General features: G+C 52.0%; 1 protein-coding gene across 1 annotated transcript in view; it reads left to right on the top strand.

Moving 5' to 3' along the window:
* The first annotated feature begins 1,292 nt into the window (after window positions 1-1,292).
* The window catches only part of MB21D2 (Mab-21 domain containing 2), a 57,782-nt gene continuing 37,056 nt past the window's right edge, over window positions 1,293-22,018 (top strand). Inside the window, exon 1 of the mRNA XM_053390881.1 lies at window positions 1,293-1,557. Coding sequence (XP_053246856.1) covers window positions 1,308-1,557 — 250 coding nt within the window. The 5' untranslated portion in view covers window positions 1,293-1,307. The remainder of the gene's footprint in view (window positions 1,558-22,018) is intronic.

Here is a 22,018-nt window from a genome sequence, read left to right as displayed (position 1 = left end):
CTGGAGCGCTCGCAGGCCAGTGTTTCCCAATTGTTGGTGTTTATACTACATTTTTTAGATTCCCTTGAGACAATCTTTAAACCTCTTTTGTTGACCACCAGCATCAAGCTTTCCATTTTAAGTTCGGAATAGAGTAGTTGCTTTGGAAGACAAGGAGGGTGTCAGCTACACAGAACACTGCTATCCACGCTTGACCAGGCCAAAGAGTTCTGTGTAGCTTTTCAGATTTCTCTGCCAATAAAACAAAACATATCAATTAATTTCGTTGATGAAGCAGATGCGTATGGGACTTAGTGGGAAAAGATGCGTAAAATCCAGCACCAAAGGAACATTTTTGCATCGGCCAGTGGCAGACTTGGTTGGCGGCCAAACGTTGCCTTGGAATAATTCATTTCAGAGCTACAGGCCAGAGTGTGTCCCGTTGGCCTTAAAGTGCACCCAGCCGCAATGAGAAGAAAATCAAAGTCGGCGCGAACCGAAACAGGCCCACCGGCGTGGCAGCTGCCTCCGGGGTCAACAGAGACCCTGAGCCAGCTGAGCAGACGCCTCTTCCTCAAGGCAGAGGCGCGCCTGGACTCCCTTGCGCCCTCGCCAGAGCCGGGAAGCAAGAGTTTTGCGCCCCCCTCGGGCTGCGCCTTTGGCGGGGTCCAACCTGGCCAGCCCCTCCGTGCGCCCCGGCCTCCAGGCTTCTTCTGCGGCGGAACGGATCCTGCGCCGCCCCCAAAGCTCCTGACAACCTCTCTCCCCCCGGCGGTGGCGAGGGGTCCTGCCCCGCGGCGAGGCTTCCCGGGTGCGCTCGGGCGCGCGGCACCGAAGCGCTCTGCGTGGCTCGGCAGCCGGCCGCCTGTGCCGAGGCTGCCCGGGCGCGCGGGGCGGCGCCGGTTGGAGCTGCCGGCGTTGCCGCGCGCGGTGTGGGCGGCGGCGGCGGCGAGGCTGGGCCGGGCCCGGGAGCGCGCAAAGCAGCCTTGGCAGCGCGGCCACTGGGAGCGCCGTTGCTGGGATTCCCGGTCGGGCGTCCCGGCGGCGCTGCAGCCGCGCTCGCTCGCGCGCTCCCGGGCGCCGGGATCCGGGGCGGAGGAGGAGGAGGAGGAGGAGGAGCCGCCGCGGGGCGGGCAGCCGGCGAGCGCCAGGCCCGGCCTGCCTGCCTGCCTGGCTGGCTGCTGCTGCTGCTGCTGCCTGGGCGCTGGCGGCGGCGGCGGCGTCTGCTCCCGGTTGCGCGGCGCCTGGGGTCCGGCGGGCGGTCCGGGCGGCGGGCGCGGCTGCTGGGTGCGCTGCTGCGGCTGCTGCTCCTCCTGGCCGGCGCGAAGATGGCCGCTCCGCCGCTGGTCGCCAAGGCCGGCTCGGGCGCCGCGCCTGGCCCGGGCCGGGCTCCCTCCTCGGCGTCGCTGTCCGCCGCGGCCGCCGCCGCCTTCCCGGAGCTGGACTTCCGCTCGGGCGCCCGCGTCGAGGAGCTCAACCGGCTCATCCAGGAGTTCACGCGCCACGACCAGCGCGAGTACGACGACCAGCGCGCCCTCGAGATCCACACCGCCAAGGACTTCATCTTCTCCATGCTGGGTAAGGCGCGCCCGGCTCCGGCTGCCGGGACCAGTTGCTGCGCGCCGCTTCCCGGAGGCTCCGGCGGGCGGAGGGGCGGCCAAGCCCCCAGACGGGCGCGGCTTCGGGGGCGCCGGGCTGCCCTTCTTCGCCGGGGAGAGTCGGGGAGGTGGCGATAGTCCTTCGGAGCCCCGTTTCGGGTTAATGGAAATAGGGTGGGGGGAAGAGGAAAAGGGCAAGGACCCCGACTTGTGGGGGGGGGGAGTTTTGGGCGTGATCCTGCCCCCCCCTCCGTATGAGGCTAGGCCGTGGGGGCTTGCAGGGAGCCTGGCACCTGTCGCACTGCCTGCAGCCCCTGAATCGGAATTACGCCCCCCACGTTTCCAATAGAGCATGTTCCCAGAAGCCAGGATGCCACCCTGCTCCCCAGTCCTCCCCCTCCCTCCCAAAACCGTGGGTAGCTTGGCAGAAATGCCCGGGGAGGGGGACACCGCTGGGCAAAGCCTCGTGCGCCTCCCGGCTCCTGGTCCAGCTGCGGAGGAAGGCAGGCCGGGGGACGGAGCCGGTGGTCCCTCTTTGCAACGGGAGAGGAAGCAGGAGCGAGCGGGGAAAGCAACCTCCCTCCCCGGCAGCCCCGCTTTCCCTCCGCTGATTATTTCCGAGAACCCGCCCCGTTCACCTCGCCAGCGAGGCCAGGGCTGTGGCTCCCCCCCCCCGCCCCCAGCTCGTCAGCTGAGACAAAGGGCAGAGAGGGAGAGGGGTGGGGGGCGCCTCACTCCCGCCGGTGCGCAAGAACAGCGCTCCCACCCTGGGCAAACGGGGAGCCTTCAGGCCATGGGTGCTTTCCGCCCAGTTCAGCTGGCGGGATTGTGTGGGGCAGGGGGAGAGCCCCACCTCCCTTCGTAATTATGAAGTCTGAAATGTATTGGAATGGACATAAATCACTGCTGGAGCGTGTTGCATGCAGGGCGAGCAGTGAGTCAAGGCGAGTCCCCTGGGATCGCCGCTGCCCTCCTCTCCCTCTTAGCTCTGCGTGAAACTGTAAGATTTAATCCTGGCTGGAGCAAAAGACCACTTCTTTGCTTTTGCTTTTGAAGAGGGCTTTGCAAAGCCAGGGAACTAAGCCCTTCTCCTCTGCCTAAGGGGGCTGTTGCATTGCACAGGCCTCAATGCTGGCTGCCTTTGCTCCTGGCTCTCAGCTGTGGTTCCATGATGAAGCTGCAGGTTCAGCAGGTGCCCCCTCTCTCCTCCTTTGGTCTACCTGTGAGGAGGAGGTTGGAAGCTTTCCTTTCCGTCCCTGTTCTTCATTAACTGCCCTCTAGCATCGCCTCCAAACTACACAAACTTCAGGTTATTCAAAGGAACAAAGGTCACACTGAGGCTGAATTCCTCTACGCAAACACCTATTTATCTCTCTGCAAACGTGGAAGGATATATTCAGCAACTTTTGGAAACATGCAAACTTTTTTTTTTGAGGGGGTGGTCTTCCCTTTCAAACAAAATGACCAAGGGTTGGCCAGTCTTTATTTTCAGCCAGTAAATGAGGCTAACCACCCTTTTCCTCCAGAAATGTTCCTGAGAGTGGAGCTAAGCTTCTAGTCACCTTGTGGCTGTGCCGGAGGAGGAGTGTCGTGGGTGGGGGTCGGTGGGCACAGGCTAAAATGGACAGGGGGAGAGTCTGGGGCTCAGGCATGTCATGCTGAACCGTAGTTTAGTGTAGCACCTGGACCCAGCCTTTTGAGCCACAGAGTCCCAGAACAGCCACGAGCTTTGCAGTCCCAGGGAAGCCTAGTGTGGTCTGCTATGGGGCCTTTGTGAAGACTTGATAGGATTAGGGATCTCTTGGTGATGATCCTGTTGCTAAGGTGCTCACAGGATGCTTGTTTGGTGCTTCCTGTCTTCCTGTCTTTTTAAAATAAATTTTTTAATTGAATTTTCCATATTTAATTACATTTCATTACACAGATCTATAACATAAAGCATTGCTCCAACAAGAGCATTGACTTCCCTCCCTCCCTCTTTCTGACTTCCCAACATTTTTTAACAATGCTTCCTGTCTTTTTGGCCTTGGTAGACTCTGAGTTACAGGTGCCAAGCAGTTAGTTCCCTGTTAATTTCTGGTGTGGAGGACCTGGACCGTTTCCCTTCTGTCACTGATCTCGTTCCTGCCCTGGCTTGGCTCCTGCTGCCAGTACTGGGGGAGGAACTGCCCTACGTATAGCACAGGGCCTTTGATCGAGAAGCAGATGCGCCTGGCCGCAGAGGGTACTTCCTGCCACCCTCACTCTGTCTTGGCACTGGCCAGAGCGTAACACTCCCTAGCGCTTAGCCTGCAAACCAAGCCACATCTCAGGTCCTGACAATGACCCCTTTCGTTCCAGCTTGGCTGTAACCGGCTAGCTGGGCAGTGAGCTAGTAGCCTGTTTGCAAGGCTGCGTCAAAGGGTTTCTGTCGCTCTGGGGTGGGAGTGCTTGAATTCCTCCCCAAGCCTTAGAAGCCAGTCAAACCTTGGGGATGTTTTTGGAGCCTCGGCTGCCTCCCCCTGGCCCTTAGCAGATTCAGTGAAGGACCAGGCAGCCACACTAAATCCAGTGTTGTGGGGCAGACCCCCAAGTTCTGCTCCTTTCAGCACTGCTTGATAACATGAGAAGCCCCTGAGCATGCAGAAGGAGTGGCCCACATTTTCATGATTTAATCAGAAACACTTATATACTGCTTGGTATTAAAAAAAATTAATCTGTTAAGTCGTGACTTCTTATAACACTTTGGCCTGTGTCTGGGTGAACTGGGGGCAGCAGGGACCAGTCAGAAATGGCTTCTGTGGGGAAGGTTGCCGTGTTTAACTGTGACTTTCCGTGAGGAGTGACTACCTTAGCGAAGTGGTTCACAGGTGAGGACTTTGTCGGCTTCACTAGTACGTTGGTATAACTGGGAGCCCCTCTCCAGGGGTGTCCGTGTGATGTGCCGAGGAGAGACAATCTGGCTCTAAGGTCCACAAGCTTCATTGCTTGTTTGCCAGCATGTGAGAAGCAAGAGGCCTGAGAGCAGTTTAGGGCAGGGTCTCACGCCCCTTCAAGGCTCGGGATTGGGGGTGCCTCTGGGTATGCTGCTGCTCCCTAGATGCCTAGATGGCTGTGGGGGCCTGAGGCTCCTTCTCTCACTGCAGCAGCTCTCCTGGTGCAGGATCGGCCCTTTGCCACTCATGCAATATCTGCATAACCTGCCTCCTGCAACAGGACTGCCTTTGGAAATGCTTTTGGGTCAGGCATGTGGTCCAGAATGCAACCGCAAGAGATGTGCTCAGCACGCGAAGCATTACCACTCTGATATCGGATCAACTTGGCTCCAGTTTCGGGACTGGTTCAAAGGGCTGTTACTTAAAGCCCAAAATATCTGAATGATGGTAGGAAGCTATGCAAGGCAGGGGCTTCTCAGTAGCGGCACCAAGATGGCGCAGCTTCTGGCCAAGGGACATCCATCTGTCTTCCTTGCTGATGGGCTTGAGCCAACAAGTTAAAATGTCTCCATTGGGTCTTTGAGGAGGTGGACAGATAGAAATGAAAGGACTGGAAGCGGTTTTAAGATGCAGCTGTCTCTGCACAGCTTGGCTAAAGGTCATTTCCTGTGGCAGTTGTAGCAAATGGAACTTCCAACCCTGCTCAGGTGAACTTGCCTGTCATGCAGTAGCTAAGAACGTGCCCTGCGGGGGCACAAATTCTCTAGCAACAGTAGACGGGCTGGATGTTTCTGCCGCACCTTTGCTGGAGGGTTGAGGAACTGTTTGCAAAGGCTGGGCGTGTTCCCCGTAATCTTTACGTGACTCTTCTTGTCCTGGCTAGACTTGCTCCAGGAGGAAACCGCCAAGGGTTCCTGGAGAAGCCTATGTTAGCGACTCTCTTCTTTAAAGGAAGACTCGCTCCCGCTTGATAGAGAACTTAGCTGGCGAGTGCCCGCAGGATTAGAACCTTATTGGGGGTGGCTCGCTCAGAGGAACCCCTAGGATTGCAGCAGTACAAATAGGAACCCCTTCGAAAATAAAACACTAAGCGAGCAACCCCCCCCCCCCCACAAAGGACCCACCTGAACTGAGCATGCTCAGTGGCTGCAGAACGCTGAGCTTCTGTTTGGGAGGGGAAGAGAAGCATGAGGGAAACAAAAGGGAGTAAGAAAATGCTTCTGAATTCTGGTTGCTAGAAACTGCAAGAGGGGAGAGTGTTGTTGCGCTCAGGTTCTGCTTGCTGGTTTCTGGCTGTAAGACCAGGGGTCCTGGCCTAGGTGGGCCCCCTCTGGCCTGATCCTGCAGGCAGAATCTTCTAATGTTCTTAGGATGCCTGGCCAGCCGGCCCCCTAGACAGGAGCTCTCCCACTTGAAATCTAATATTCCCCAAATCATGCCTTTGGAAAAAAGGTCTAGGCATGTGCTTGGCAATGGCACATAATTATACATCTACAAACGGTAACTAGGATACCGTTCATGGTGGTTCTGTGTCTCTTTCTCTCTCTCCTCCCCCCCCCCCACTCCCCCCCGCCCTGCGGAAAAGCCTGACAGGATTCTGCATGAGCTCACACTCAGAGAAACGTTCCGTACAGTAGGCACAGTGTTAATGAACTCGAAGCACTTCCTTTTTGCAATCCAGCTGTGCATCTTTCTCATCACCGGCTTCCTCCTTCTCTCTAAATGCTGGAGCCCAGAAAAGGCAGAGAAAGTTCCACAAGAGAGGATAAGAGTTACTAGAAGCAGCTTGTAAGATGAGTAACCGAAGCCTCGTCCTGGCCCCCCCGGCTGCCCGAAGGAGAGACTCCCAAGGGATTCCCAGGAGGGTCCCTTATGCCTCTTGGAACCCCCCCCCCTGCTGGCCTCTCCTTTCATCAGCGACCCCAAAGGTGTCTCCCTTTCTGGTTGGTGGTACAGTGGGGTGTGCGCTTTGCTCTCGCCTCTTCGCGAGGGGCTGCAGAGGTGGCGGCGGCTGGATGAGCCTGGAGGAAAGAGCTTATGGAAGTGACCTAGTTATTGTGTTATCTTATCGCAGATAATCTCTCTCCGCCTCCCCGCCCCCCGCCATGGCGTCTCTGCTCTGCCTTCGCAATTGGAGGCAGAAGCGCTCCCAAGTACCAGTTGCTAGAAATCGCAGGAACGGAGAGTTGCTCTTGTGCTTGAATTCTGCTTGCTTGTTTCCCATCGGGGACATCTGGGTGGCCCCTGGGAGACGGGCCGTGGGTCAGCAGGTGGTTCTTGTTCTGCCATGGAAGACAAGGCTGTTATTCGCAGAGGAGAAGGCTGCCAGTGGCCTTGGCTCTGCTCTGCTGGAGGCCACAAGGCTTCTCCTGAGTGCCACTCGCTGGAAGACGCAGGAGGGCAAAGTTTGGGTCCCACTTGCAGGTTTCCCATAATAAGCACCTGTGGGAGCAGGATGCTGGGTTGGTCCAGCTGGATTGGCCTGATCCAGCAGCGCTCTTCTGATTTTCTTAGAGAGCATATGGATTGCCAAACAGTGGCGACGGGGGAGAAACTATCTGGCTGCATTCCATAGTTCCAAAGTCAGGATTTTCACCCCGTCCATCCCGCGTCAAGTGCTCACCCTTTGTGTCTGATCCAGAGTCCTCTTTAAAAGGAGTAAGTGTCAAGTGGTCCAGTAGCGATATTGTTCTTCGTTCTGTATTGGGGACCAGAAACTCCGCTCCACAGAGGTGCTAGCTAGGGGGTTGCGATGAGCTTTGTGCTGCAACAGTTTTCTGACCTGTGGAACATCCGGCTGCAGATAAGAGTGTTTGTGCTGCTTGTAGCGGGGGTTATTGCTCGATAGCTGGCTGAGAGTGAGCAAACCATATCAAGGACGCTCTCTCTCTCTCTCTCTCTCTCTCTCTCTCTCTCTCTCTCTTTCCAGTCAAGCAGGGTATAACTTCCATGAAATAATTTTTCGCTCTATAAGACGCACCAGACCACAAGATGCACCTAGTCTTTGGAGGAGGAAAACAAAAAAAAAAATATTCTGAATCTCAGAAGCCAGAACAGCAAGAGGGATCGCTGCGCAGTGAAAGCAGCAATTCCTCTTGCTGTTCTGGCTTCTGGGATAGCTGCGCAGCCTGCATTCGCTCCATAAGACGCACACACATTTCCCCTTACTTTTTAGGAGGGAAAAAGTGAGTCTTATAGAGTAAAAAATACGGTAATTAAAATAAAATCAATGAAGCATTTGTTCTCCCTCATCCCTATTGCTGTCACTTCTGCAGCTGCTCATCAATTCATAGTTTTATTTATTTAAATGTTTGTAAGCACATAAGAGGAGCTGGCTGGATCAGGCCAATGTTCCTGGAGAGCCAGGAGCTCACAGCTCTTTAGATATACCCTGGTCTCTCCCAGGCCCCCATCCCTAATTCCACACTGGTGCACAGGGAGAAAGGGGGCAATTCAGGTACGGGCTCCACCTATGATTTGCGGTTCGTGTTTAGGTTACTCTGCAAAATCTGAAAACTTCCCCACGAGCCTGAAATGAGTCGAAAGGGTCTCTAGTGCACAACAGAGACACTGGGATTCCGATGTGCTTTGCCTCTGAGTAAGGGATTGTGGAATTTGGGACGCGGGTGGCACTGTGGGTTAAACCACAGAGCCTAGGACTTGCCAATCAGAAGGTTGGTGGTTCGAATCCCTGCGACGGGGTGAGCTCCCGTTGCTTGGTCCCTGCTCCTGCCAACCTAGCAGTTCGAAAGCACGTCAAAGTGCAAGTAGATGAATAGGTACCGCTCTGGTGGGAAGGTAAACGACGTTTCCGTGCGCTGCTCTGGTTCGCCAGAAGCGGCTTAGTCATGCTGGCCAATAAAGCGAGGTGAACGCCGCAACCCCAGAGTCAGCCACGACTGGACCTAATGGTCAGGGGTCCCTTTATCTTTAAGGGATTGTGGAAACATGGACGGCAAATCACTTGCGTGCACGATGGAGTTCCCCCATGCTCAATGGTGAGGAAAACACCTTGCCAGTAGCAAGCCAGATGCTTCTGAATCTCGCTGTGTCAACGAGCCTTTGGTCTCGTACCTCGATTGTTACGGCAGACTCTGTCGCTTGTCTAGCCTGTCTGCTGGTTAAATCGTGATTTTAATCCTTTGCGACGTGCGGCTTCTGGGTGTCACTCTAATCTCCATCTGTGTGACAGGGAATCGAGCCATGGGGGGAAGTCCTGGGGGGTTCTGGCACCCGGAGACGGATGGCATGGTACTTCTTTGGGCAGTCGCTGCTGCCCCCTGATGAATGGAGCTGTGCAGCTCAGCCTGGCGCACTGCTGGGTCTTGTGCTCTTTCCAGCAGGCAAAGGTGGCAGGAGGGAGCTATGTGCCAGCCAGACAATGAATTGAGGTTTTGCTGGGGGGCGGGGCGGCGCCTGTTGCCACAGGTTTGCCTTGCAGCGCTTGAGCAAGTAGACTAGAAACTGAGCAATTGCCGCATCTTTCGCCGTGATTCCTGCATGGCTGGGGGTTGGGCTGGATGACCCCTGGGGTCCCTTACGATGCTGCAGTGCAGTTCTGTGGATCTACACCTTGTGCATTGAGTCCCCCCCTCTGTGCTCATCGCATGGCAAGCAGCGCATGTGAGCTCTTGCAGGTAAGATCGCACTTCCGGTGCTTCTCAAAAGGAGGTCTGCATTTCAGCTCTACCTCTCTTTTAAATCAGAACCGGTGAAGGTCCTGTGTGAGTGCCTGGAGGCGGTTGGAAGATGGATGGCAGCAAACAGATTGAGGTTGAATCCTGACAAGACAGAAGTACTGCTTTGGGGGGACAGGGGGTGGGCGTGTGTGGGGGACTCCCTGGTCCTGAATGGGGCAACTGTGCCCCTGAAGGACCAGGCCTGGGAGTCATTTTGGACTCACAGCTGTCCATGGAAGCGCAGGTTAATTCTGTGTCCAGGGCAGCTGTCTCCCAGCTCCATCTGGTACGCAGGATGAGACCCTCCCTGCCCGCAGACTGTCTTGCCAGAGTGGTGCATGCTCTGGTTATCTCCCGTTTGGACTACTGCCATGCACTCTACATGGGGCTACCTTTGAAGGTGACCCAGAAACTGCAATTAATCCAGAATGCGGCAGCTAGACTGGTGACTGGGAGCAGCCTCCGAGACCACATAACACCGGTCTTGAAAGACCTAGACTGGCTCCCAGGACGTTTCTGAGCACAATTCAAAGTGTTGGTGCTGACCTTGAAAGCCCTAAATGGCCTCAGCCCAGTAGACCTGAAGGAGCGTCTCCACCCCCATCGTTCAGCCCAGACACTGAGATCCAGCGCTGAGGACCTTCTGGCGGTTCCCTCAGGGTGAGAAGCGAGGTTACAGGGAACCAGGCAGAGGGCCTTCTTGGTGGTGGCGCCTGCCTTCTGGGATGCCCTTCTGTCAGATGTCAAGGAAATAAGCAGCTATCCTATTTTTAAAAGACATCTGAAGGCAGCCCTGTTCAGGGAAGTTTTTAATTTTTAATGCTGTATTGTTTTTAACACTTGATTGAGAGCTGCCCAGAGTGGCTGGGGAAACTCAGCCAGATGGGCGGGGTATAAATAAAAAATACTATTATAATTATTATTGTGTGGTGTAGCAGTGCGCTTGAACGTGTGCAGTGGCCCTCTGAGAAAATAATAGAGTTGCAGAGTTGGGAGGGACCCCTGAAGGACATCTAGCTCAACCCCCTGCAAGGCAGGCGTCACAGCGAAAGAATCCCTGACAGGTGGCCTCTGCTTTGAAGCTTCCTATGCAGGGGAGAGTCCACCGCCTTCCGAGGGCGTCTAAGGGAGACCAGAGGAGGTTTATGGGACCCTTGCATGGATTCCCCCTATGCCTGCAGCAGAATTCTCTCCCTCGCTCATTCTTCCTTTGTACCCAGGTCCAATTTGGAGGTGCTGGCCCTGGAGAAATCCCCGGGGCCACCTTGCCTGGGTTCCAGAAAGGCACATTTTGGTTCTCAGCAACTTAAATATTTTCCCTGTTCTGCGCTTAAACAATCCTGGCTTTTTAAAGTGTTTTTGTGTGTGTGTCTGTACTTGCCCCCAGGCACTGGGAGGGGAAATGCTGTGATTTTTCTCTTCTCCAAAGGAGCCTGGGGTACAGTCCCTGTTTGTCTCCCCAGGGCTTTTGTTGGGAGTGTGCTGAGACAGTACAAGGCTGTCCTTGGCAGTTAGCAAATGTTCTTTGCTCGCTGGCCTTGTCTATCCACGTGGCAGCGTCTGGCTGATTGACGGGGATTTATCCCCCCAGCTGGAGGCCAGGAATCTCTTGCACAGAGCTGACTATTTCTTAAACGTGGGCCTGAAGGTGCTGCACATGGGTAGCTCTTGGGTCTTCGCTTAAAGCCCCATTTCTTCCCGTTCTATGGATGGGTAAGTTGAGGCACAGACAACTGTTCTTCCCATAAAACCCACTCCTGCATCTTATGGTGGCCACCTAACTGGGAACTAAGGTTGGAATTCGCAGCGCTGGGTTCAGTGTTAGGTGTTTTTTACTTGGGTAGGGCGGCAGTTTTGGTGTACTTTGGTCGGTAGAAGTTTAGTAACCAGTTCAGCCGTGGTGCATCTGGAAACACGTAAATGATTATTCAAAGTGCAATGCTAGTTTGCGTATGCCATGACACAATGTCAGGGTGCAGCGATGCCTTGGTGCAAGGTGACACAATGTTCTAGTCAGATAAGGTTACCGCACATGCAGGAGACTTGAGCATAGGCCAGTGGTGTGGACTGGGGTGGGTGGAGAGGAATTCAAGGAAACCATGGTAGATTATTATTTTCTAATATGATTCAGAACCTTATAAGCTCCAGATTAAGAACCCCTGCATGATCTGACATGCCAGAGTCCCGCCTTTAAGCTGTGATACAGAGGTTTTGCAGCTCTCTGTGTTGTCTGAAACTCTGCAAACTGCTGAAGAACCCCTTACAGAAGTGTCTTTCTCCATAGTGAACGCTCTTCAGTCCCAGGGTGGGCAAGGCGTGTACTGGCCATTTCAGAGACTGGAGTTCCTTTGCCACTTTGAGGTTGACATTCGTGGAAAAGGGCCTACAGAGGACTACTAGACATGATGGCTGCGCTCGGCCTCCAGTCGGAGGCAGCAGTCCTTCATTAAATTATAGATCTGTGCAATTGGAAGGGACCCTGCGAGTCATCCAGCCCAACCCCCTGCAATGCAGGACTCTCAGCTGAAGCATCCAAGAGAGATGGCCAACTAACCTCTTCTTAAAAGTCTTCAAGGAAGGAGAGTCTGCCACCTTCTAAGGAAGCCCGCTCCACTCTTGAACTGCTCTTGCTGTTAGAAAGTTCTTCCTGATGTTGAGTCAGAATCTCCTTTCTTGTAAGTTGAAGCCATGAGTTCGAGTCCTACCCTCCAGAGCAGGAGAAAACAAGCGTGCTCCCTCTTCCATGTGACAGCTCTTGAGATATTTGATGATGGCCCTCATTGTTGTTGTTGTTTAGTCTTTTAGTCGTGTCCGACTCTTCGTGACCCCCTGGACCAGAGCACGCCAGGCACTCCTGTCTTCCACTGCCTCCCGCAGTTTGGTCAGACTCATGTTTGTAGCTTCGAGAACACTGTCCCACCATCTCGTCCTCTGTCGTCCCCTTCTCCTTGGGCCCTCCATCTTTCCCAACATCAGGGTCTTTTCCAGGGAGTCTTCTCTTCTCATGAGGTGGCCAAAGTCTTGGAGCTTCAGGATCTGTCCTTCCAGTGAGCACTCAGGGCTGATTTCCTTCAGAATGGAGAGGTTTGATCTTCTTGCAGTCTATGGGACTCTCAAGAGTCTCCTCCAGCACCAGAATTCAAAAGCATCCATTCTTTGGTGATCAACCTTCTTGATGGTCCAGCTCTCACTTCCATACATCACTACTGAGAAAACCAGAGCTTTAACTATACGGACCTTTGTTGGCAAGGTAATGTCTCTGCTTTTTAAGATGCTGTCTAGGTTTGCCATCGCCTTTCTCCCAGATGGCCCTCATATCTCCTCTCAATTGTGTCTTCTCCAGGCTAAACATACCTTGATCATCTTGGTTTGCCCTCCTCTGCACACCTTCCAGCTTGTCGACATCCTTCTTAAATTGTGGCGCCCAGAACTGGCAGAACAGTGCTTCAGAGTACGAGTTGCTGGAAGCCACAGGAGGGGAGAGGGCTCTTGTGCTCAGATCCTGCACTATGGTTTCCCATTGGGGCATCTGCTTGGCCACTGTGAGACCAGGATACTGGACTAGCAGGCTCTCCTGATGGTTTTAGGTTCTCTGTCTGGCACAGGAATGTTGCTAATCTAATCTCTCCTCCACCCAGACCTTCATAGTTCCTGAAGAGTCTGGAATTTGCAGATGTGGCATGATGCATTTGGCGTGTGGCTAGCGAGTACACCCCAATATCAGGGTTTGGGGAGCTTCTCTTGTTTTTAGGAGGTTTTGTTTTAGTCCGGGGGGGGGGGCAGGCAGACCCCCTTGGTGTGTGGTTCGGTCTGGTCTGCCAGGCTGAATCTTCCAGCTGTGTCCTGTTCCGTCCTTCCCAACAGCACTCTAATCTCTGACAAAGTGGCGAACAGATTAAGCCCTGGAGACACTTGACTTCAAGGGCCTCTGGATTGGCAGTTCGGTGGTGGCTGGAGCAGGCGGGGAGGAGGGGGCTGGAGTGGAGCAGGCCTTTTCTGTAACTGAGCTGCCTGTCGCAGGGTAAACACGACCTGCATTTCCATTCAGGATTTTGTTCTCTCTCGCATATGGAAGGAAAGGCGGCCAGCTCAGCTCAGCGACTCTTTCTCAGTTTGGCAGGGGGAAAGGCCAGGCGTGCCAGGCTGAGACGGGAGCAGGCGCCCTGAGCCGCAAGGGGAGCGATGACAGCTCCCTAGGAGGGCCTGGGCTCTGCGGGGCGACTGTCTGGCTCCTGTCTCTGCTCCAGAGATGATGGAGAAGCATCCCTAGGAAGGACCATGGCTGGACATGCAGGAGGGCCGTGGCTCAGAAGTGGAGGTTGTGCCGGGTCGATCGCTGCTCTGATTTTGTGAGCATACAGGGTGAAAAGTTCCCTTCCACCCTGGCTTTAAGAACAAAAGGACTGCGGTTTGCAAAGGAGGCTGAGAATTGCAGCTCTGTGAGTGGTGAACTACTCCTCACAGGATTTCTTGTGGGGATCCATAACTAGATGAGCCTTGAGGTCCCTTCCAACTCTGCCAGGGACTCTTGTCTCATGTCCTCATGTCTACTATCAGGCTTGGTTCCCTGCTCCACTGATAATAATAATAAATTTTTTTTATTTATAACCCGCCCTTCCCGGTTCAAAAAACCAGGCTCAGGGCGGCTAACAACAGATTTAAAACACGTAATTGATGCAACAAAAAAACAGCATAAAATACAGTATAAAACGTGAATAAAAAATTCAGAATTCAAAAATCAATTTAGGGGGGAAATCCATCCAATAAACATTAGATGACCACCAGGGCTAGCTGGCTAAATTAGTCCTATTTGGGCCAGCGAGGAGACCAGGGGAGAATTAGCTGTGGGATCCCAGAGTGGGTTATCTTCATGAAAAGGAGAGATGGAGGGAAGGATGGGGAATAAAAGATCAGGCTAAGTTCAGATTGAAAGCCAGACGGAATAGCTCTGTCTTACAGGCCCTGCAGAAGGAGGTTAAATCCTGCAGGGCCCTGGTCTCCTGGGACAGAGCATTCCATCAGGTCGGAGCCATCACTGAGAAGGTCCTGGCCCTGGCGGAGGATAGTCTGACTTCCTTAGGGCCCAGGACCTCTAAACTATGATTATTCATGGACCTTAAGGTCCTCTGCAGGGCAGACCAGGAGAGGCGGTCCCGTAAATACAAGGGCCCTAAGCCACAAAGGGCTTTAAAGGTTAAGACCTGCACCTTAAACCTGACCTGATACTCCACTGGGAGCCAGTGCAACTGGTAAAGCACTGGGTGAATATGCTCCCATGGCAAGGACCCCGTGAGGAGCCTCGCTGCAGCATTCTGCACCCGCTGGAGTTTCTGGGACAGCTTTTGTGGGCAGCCCCACGTAGAGCGAATTACAGTAGTCAATCCTGGAGGTGACCGTTGCATGAACCTTTCTAAAGCTTCTGGGTTGAGGTACCTCATTCTTGAATCCACAGCAAAAGGTGACCGAGCCAAAAGAATGACGACATTATGTAATGTTGTTCCTCCTGAGGTTCTGAAAAAACAGATGGGCTGAGGCCAAGTTCTGGTCTTGGAATGCTTGGCCTCTTCTCTCTCCCGGGGGAGACTTGGGCTATCTGGGTCTGGCCGTGGAGGCAGAGTGTAGCCATCCTGGCCAGCAGTCTACAAGAGCCGCCTCCTCCTCCACGATTTTTGTCCTGTTGCCTTTCTAAGTCCCCTGCCTCCAGTGGGAGTGAGTTCCATAGTTTTAACCCACACGTTCCACCGAGACTGAGGCAGTTCCAGAAGGAAATGCACAAAGAGAAGGCCGTCTGTGATGGATGGGAGTGTCTTTAAAGTGAGATCTTGGAGGCACAACCTCAGACAGTAGGAGGCCTCTGAAGAAACCAACAATTGTTACTCAGCCATGCTTGCAGCTGCTGCCTGCTCCCTCGGGGCCCCATCCAGCCCTCCATTTCTATGACTTTCCCCCACAACCAGGCACCTGTAACCAGGAGCGAGGCTGCCTGGGGTGAGGATAATGTGTGCATGGAGGGTTTTGCCCATTACATCTCTGTCCCTTCCCTCTCCTTTTTGTGTGTCTGAGGCAGATCTGGGCTGATGCAGACCCACACACCTGATTTCCCCACTGTGGCTGTAGATTGAGTCTGTGAAATTGTCTACCCCTTCCTCTCATTTTCACCCACTGGAACACTGTGGATCAAACCGCAGCTCTCCTTGGCATCAAGGGTCCAGCTTGAGCTGACGAAGCTGAAGCCTTCTCTTTGGCTTCTGTAAAGGTCAAGGGACCCCTGACCATTAGGTCCAGTCGTGGCCGACTCTGGGGTTGTGGCGCTCATCTCGCTTTATTGGCCGAGGGAGCCGGCGTACAGCTTCCGGGTCATATGGCCAGGATTAAGCCGCTTCTGGCAAACCAGAGCATCGCACAGAAACGCCGTTTACCTTCCCGCCCAAGCGGTACCTATTTATCTACTTGCACTTGACGTGCTTTCGAACTGCTAGGTTGGCAGGAGCAGGGACTGAGCAACGGGAGCTCACCCTGTCGCAGGGATTCGAACCGCCAACCCTCTGATTGGCAAGTCCTAGGCTCTGTGGTTTAACCCACAGCGCCATGGGATCAAAGTCTCTTTCTGGCAAGGGGGCCAGGAAACCACTTTTCCTAAGAGGTTTGCTGCTTGTGGGCGGATCTCCTCCTTTCTCCCTGGCTCAGGTGGTTTGGCGCTTTGGAGATACCCTTTATGATACCCTCACAAGTGAATTTTCGTAAGGGTGGGGGTTGCGTTCTTCCTCCCCGGTCATCTGCCTCTAATGATGAAATGGCTCTTCTTAGGAAACAGCCTCGGGGAAGTATAACCTTGGAGGGGGAGTCCCTGTGGCTGCTTCTTCCTCTTAACTTGAGACCTCGGGCAGCCGCACTGGCTTCCCTTTTCTCTCTGCAAATCTCCTTCCTGGCTCCCCCCTCCCTCTGCTCCCTGCTGTGGTATTTTGGGAATGTGACCTCCACCAAGTCACAACGCCCTTTTCTTTTCCCAGAGAAAGAGGCGGGGGTGGCACATTAGGGCTTCTGTGGGCCAGTTCCTTCACCCACCGCAGAGAAGAGCCATTGTGCCCTCTTTGCGGTGTTATTTAATTAAAGATTTATTTGCCTGGTGAAAGCCCCATTAGAGCAGCGGGAGGTGGCAGCATCAGAGCATCACTTCAGGGGCCGAGTCCTGTCAGCTCCTCCCCCTCCCCCTCTTGCCTCAACCATTTTTTGTTTCGTTTTTAGTTTTATAAAGGATTTTAGGTCTTTGAGAGAGAGAGATTTATTGCATTTCTGTGCTGCTTTCCTTTCAAACGAATCCCGAAGCTTCTTGGCAATAGTGTAACAGTGTCACAGGTCTTCTTTGGCGATCCCTCGTAGCCGAATAAGATTGTCTTCCATCAGCACGGTCTTAACAATGAGTCCGTAAGTGACTGTGGAGGCCAATTCTGGATCCACACGTCCTTCCACAATGGGGACGTTGGTTTCTGGGCAGGAGTTGATCCCGGTGAGGGTTTGCCAATCTTGCCTTCCTCTTAGCACGTTTCTCCCTTGCGTCCTGAGTTCGAGTGTCTTCAAACCCCATGATATCTTTGGCAAAGGCTGTTCTCCAACTGGAGCGCTCGCAGGCCAGTGTTTCCCAATTGTCGGTGTTTATACTACATTTTTCTTAGATTTGCTTGGAGAGAGTCTTTCAACCTCTTTTGTTGACCACTAGCATTACGCTTTCCATTTCTAAAATCATAAAAGAGTAGTTGCTTTGGAAGACGATAATCAGGCATCCGCACAACATGACCAGTCCAACGAAGTTGAAGAAACTTTGCTTCAACACTGGTGATCTTCGCTTCTTCCAGAACACTGGTATCCGTTCGCCTGTGTTCCCAAGTGATGTGTAAAAAGTTTTTGGAGACACTGTTGATGGAATCTTTCGAGGAGTTGGAGATGGCGTTTATAAGTGGTCCACATTTCACAAGCAGACGGTAAAGTTGGTAGTACAATAGCTTTGTAAACAAGCATTTGGGCTTCCCCTTTGAATGTCCCAGTCCTCAAACACTCTGCACTTCAATTGGGAGAAAGCCGCACTTGCAGAGCTTAGGCGATGCTGGATTTCTGCATCAATGTTGGCCCTTGTGGAAATATAACTGCCCAGGTAGTAGAAGTGATCAACATTTTCCAATGTTACACCAGTGTAACAGGTACAGCTCAAGCCATATTATATAATTAACAAAACACCAGCAAGACACTTAATGATCTGTAAAGCACAGTAAACAAACCCACAACAAAAAAGTAAAAAGCTGAGCATCACAGTTACAACGTAAGTTATATGATTAACTGATCATCAATAAAACATTTATAACAGGCATAGGCAAACTTGGCCCTCCAGATGTTTTGGGACTACAATTCCCATCATCCCTGACCACTGGTCCTGTTAGCTAGGAATCCTGGGAGTTGTAGTCCCAAAATATCTGGGGGGCCGAGTTTGCCTATGCCTGATTTATAATCTATAAAACAATGTTGAAAGGCAGCAATTGAAAAAGTTAGCTGAGGGCACATTCCTCTTGCAGCGGAGGCAGGTGTTTCCTTTGTGGCCCCCCCCTCTTGCACCTGTCTTTCCCCCGTCATCTCAACCCCATGTGTGCCCACTTGGACGCTTCTTTTGGCAGAATTGGCGCTGCTGCAGGTGCCACATGATGCCCGTTCCGCATTGGCAAGAACTCAGTTGTTTAGTGTGGCAGCAACTACACTTTGGAACTCCCTGCCTCTTGATACCAAGCAGACACAAAACCCAGATGCTTAGAAATGCTGATGTGAAGTTCAGTCTGTTTTAGTGTTTTAACTTTTTGTATGTTGTGCATTCCTCTTGAGTTTATTGTTTTATCTTTTTTGTAAACCACTTTGAGGGTTTGTTTTTTCTACAATCAAGCGGTGGATAAATTTTTCGAAACAAACAAACAAGCGATAGATGAAATGGTAATATTTGAAGGTCAGCTGCTCTGTTGCCTAATATTACTGTTCCTGCTCAGTTTTTCCTGGGGCTTATTGGTTTTCCTTCCTTCCTTGCAGCCGGCAAGCCTTCTGCCGTCTGCTCTGTGCCACACACACAAACGGGAGGCGGATTAGAGAGGGAGGAAAGCAGATTTGCTGGATTCATGTTCTGCTGCTGCTTAGGAGAAGGGGGACTTCCTCTCTCTCTTTCTCCCTCTCTCATAACAATTTTCAGGGAAAGCACATAGCAGTTGCGCCCAAGAACTATTGAGAGAGGATATGTAGCAACAGAGGCTGAGTTTCATTTGAGCAGTGAGGGGTCAGTGCGTGGGGAGAATGAAAACTAATAATAATAATAATAATAATAATAATAATAATAATAATAATAATTTATTATTATTATTATTTATACCCCGCCCATCTGGCTGAGTTTCCCCAGCCACTCTGGGCAGCTTCCAATCAAGTGTTAAAAACAATACAGCATTAAATATAGTATTGTGCTATATAGTATTGTGCTTTGCCTGGAAAACAACTACAGTGGTACCTTGGTTTAAGAACAGCTTCGTTAATGAACAACTTGGATTAAGAACACTGCAAACCCGGAAGTAGGTGTTTTGGTTTGTGAACTTTGCCTTGGAAGCAGAACATGTTCTGCTTCCTATTGTGTTCCATTTGTAAATTTCCCCGCTGCTATGGGAAAGCTCGTCTTGGTTTAAGAATGTTTTGGTTTAAGAATGGACTTCCGGAATGGATTGTGTTCGTAAACCAAGGTACCACTGTACTTGAGTTCTAACTGCTTTGCCAGGGCCTGAAGAAAGCAGGGAGGGGGGTTTTGGGGGGAGGGGGCAGAATTTTCCATGTTGGGCTTTGGAAGAAGAAGAATAGTAACATGCAACTCCAAGTTCTGTGTTGAAATGAGCAGCTTTCCATACAGGTCTTAGAACCCTAGACTTGTTGGGCGGTTCCCCAGGGGTCATCTAGTCCAGCCCCAGCAATGAAGGAATCTCAGCTCAAGCATCCCTGACAGGTGACCACCCAATCCCTGCTTAAAAACCTCCAAGCAAGGAGAGTCCACCACTTTCCGATGGAATTTCTTCCACCGCTGAGCAGCTCTTACTGTCAGAAAGTTCTTCCTGATGTTTAGTCGGAATGTCTCTCTCTGTCAGAAAGTTCTTTCTGCTGGGTCCCTACCCTTTTATTTAACAAAACGCATATACAGTGGTACCTTGGGTTAAGTACTTAATTCACTCCGGAGGTCCGTTCTTAACTTGAAACTGTTCTTAACCTGAGGTACCACTTTAGCTAATGGGGCCTCCCGCTGCCGCTGCATGATTTCTGTTCTAATCCTGAAGCAAAGTTCTTAAGCCGAGGTACTATTTCTGGGTTAGCGGAGTCTGTAACCTGAAGCGTCTGTAACCCGAGGTACCACTGTACCACTAGATCAAGCTCATCAGTTTTGTTGAATTTATTAAGCCACATAGTTTTAATTGGATTTTGAATAGAAGTGCGCCGTTCATTGTTACTGTTTTGAATTTTTCTGTACTGCTGCCTTCCTTGGTGGTTTGGGCAAACTGCTGTTCTGAAAAATGCTTTTTATAGGGCAGGGGTCTCTGGGGATGAGTTTATGGAACCAAGAGGGGCAGGGTGCCCCGGAAAAGTTGGGGGGCCTGATCCTCACCAAACGAGTTTCTGGGCATAGTGCCGCCTCTTTAGTCCTGCTGTTAACATGGGTGGTTGACACAAGCAGCCTTTAAAGCAGTGGCACAAGATGCATTATTATGGGATAGAGAAATATGCAGGAGAGTGTTTTTCCTCAAAGTGTGTCTGTGGAGCTTTCACAGGGCTGGTCGTGTATGTTTTTTTTTAAAAAAAATAATTTTATTAAGTTTTCCATTTAACAATCCAATCATGTCACATTAATTAATCCGAATTATACCAATACATATCATAAAATCCAAATATTTTGCCAATTTTTTTTTAAAATTTTTGTTTGGGCTACCCATGCTTCAAGCTCAGTAAGGATCCAATCATCTCATATTTCTGCTGCTTTCATGTTCACAAGTCCCATCTTCCAGTCTTCTTGTTGTTATAGTTTTTCTTCTTAATAACCTCTGAGTTGTTTCCGCAAGCGAGTTGAAGCAAACATTATTATATTCCTGTGTGGATTTTCACGCTGATCCAAAAGTACTATTCGGGCGGCAGGCGCCATTTCGGCAGTTCCGATGAAATACAGTCTAAGCGTCTGCTCTTTAATTTTCCCAGACCAGTTGCTCCATAAATCAGCCTTTCCAGGGGAGTTCTTGCCAGATCAGACGTAGAATTCAAACATGATGGTCATGTATGTTCTTGCTGCCTGTGAGGCTTCGCACTGGGCTTCTTGAAGTCTCTGCTGAAAGAGCAGGTTCTGACTTGAGTTCAAATCCTGCCTCATTTGGCCTATCTTGGCATTCTCCCCCCCCCGCCCCATCCTCTCTATCCCACTGCCAAGCCCAGCACAGCGCAAATGTGGTCTTGGGAAATGGTGACGAAACTTAGCGACAGGACACCAGCCTGGCATGCAGGAGGCCCCAGGTTCATTCCCTAGTGGCAGCAGCATCTCCTTGTCTGAAAACCCGGAGACCTGCTGCTGCCAGCCCGTGCAGGCAGTATAGAACCAGACAGGTTCAGTGCCAGGCAGGTTCCTGTTTTCCTCTGTGCTTTGCCCACAAGTGCATTTCGATGCTCTGACATTCGGACGAAGGCGGCTGTGTCGCTACCTGTGCTGGCTGGGGGCTGGCGGGAGTTGCACTCCAAATCCCCGGAGGGCGGCAGGTTGGAGACAGCTAGGCTGCAGCACCTTCTGTCTGCTATGGGGACTACTTTCCAGCTTCTTCCCTGCGGGAGACTTTGCTGGGCTGCAAAACTTTGCGCCATCCTGAGTAAGGCAGATGCCCACCTGGCAACATTCTCCCTCTCCCCCCCCCCCATGCCATCTGTTGCGGGAGAAGATCAGTAAATAAAGATTCTTATCGTGTCCTGTTTCAGTAGATGCTTCTAGCCCAAACCAGGCCTGCTCTGAGTGACCCCCCTCCTGCCAGGAGGGCGTCTTGCTCCGGCTGAGTCGCTTCACTGTTGGGCACCGTAAGGGGTTTCCAGATTTGGGGGAGGGGGCTTCCCTAGTACTACCAGTCGTTCTGCTGCTGTAAGCTGCAAACAGACGAGGGTGCAAATTGCCCCCCCCCCCCGCAACTGACAGATCAATCATTTGATGGGCTGGCAGGGAGCATTTTGTTAACTTTGCATTCTGCAGTTGACCTCCTATGTAGTGTTTTTTTTTAATAAAATGTTTAGGATAATATTTTAGTTTCCTGTGAATAATAATAATAATAATAATAATAATAATAATAATTTATTATTTATACCCCACCCATCTGGCTGGGCTTCCCCAGCCACTCTGGGCGGCTTCCAAAAAAATATTAAAATACTGTAATACATCAAACATTAAAAGCTTCCCTAAAGAGGGCTGCCTTCAGATGTCCTCTAAAAGTCTGGTAGTAGTTGTTCTCTTTGACATCTGATGGGAGGGCGTTCCACAGGGCGGGCGCCACTACCAAGAAGGCCCTCTGCCTGGTTCCCTGTAACTTGGCCTCTCGCAGTGAGGGAACCGCCAGAAGGCCCTCGGCTCTGGACCTCAGTGTCTGGGTAGAATGATGGGGGTGGAGACGCTCCTTCAGGTCTACTGGGCCTTTGAGGCGGTTTAGGGCTTTCAAGGTCAGCACCAACACTTTGAATTGTGCTCGGAAACGTACTGGGAGCCAATGTAGGTCTTTCAAGACCAGTGTTATTTGGTCTTGGCGGCCGCTCCCAGTCACAAGTCTAGCTG

The sequence above is a fragment of the Podarcis raffonei genome, chromosome 5 (genome assembly GCF_027172205.1).
Source record: "Podarcis raffonei isolate rPodRaf1 chromosome 5, rPodRaf1.pri, whole genome shotgun sequence".
Lineage (NCBI taxonomy): Eukaryota > Metazoa > Chordata > Lepidosauria > Squamata > Lacertidae > Podarcis > Podarcis raffonei.
The sequence above is the reverse complement of the archived record's forward strand: the minus strand, read 5'-3'. Positions and strand labels throughout refer to the sequence as shown.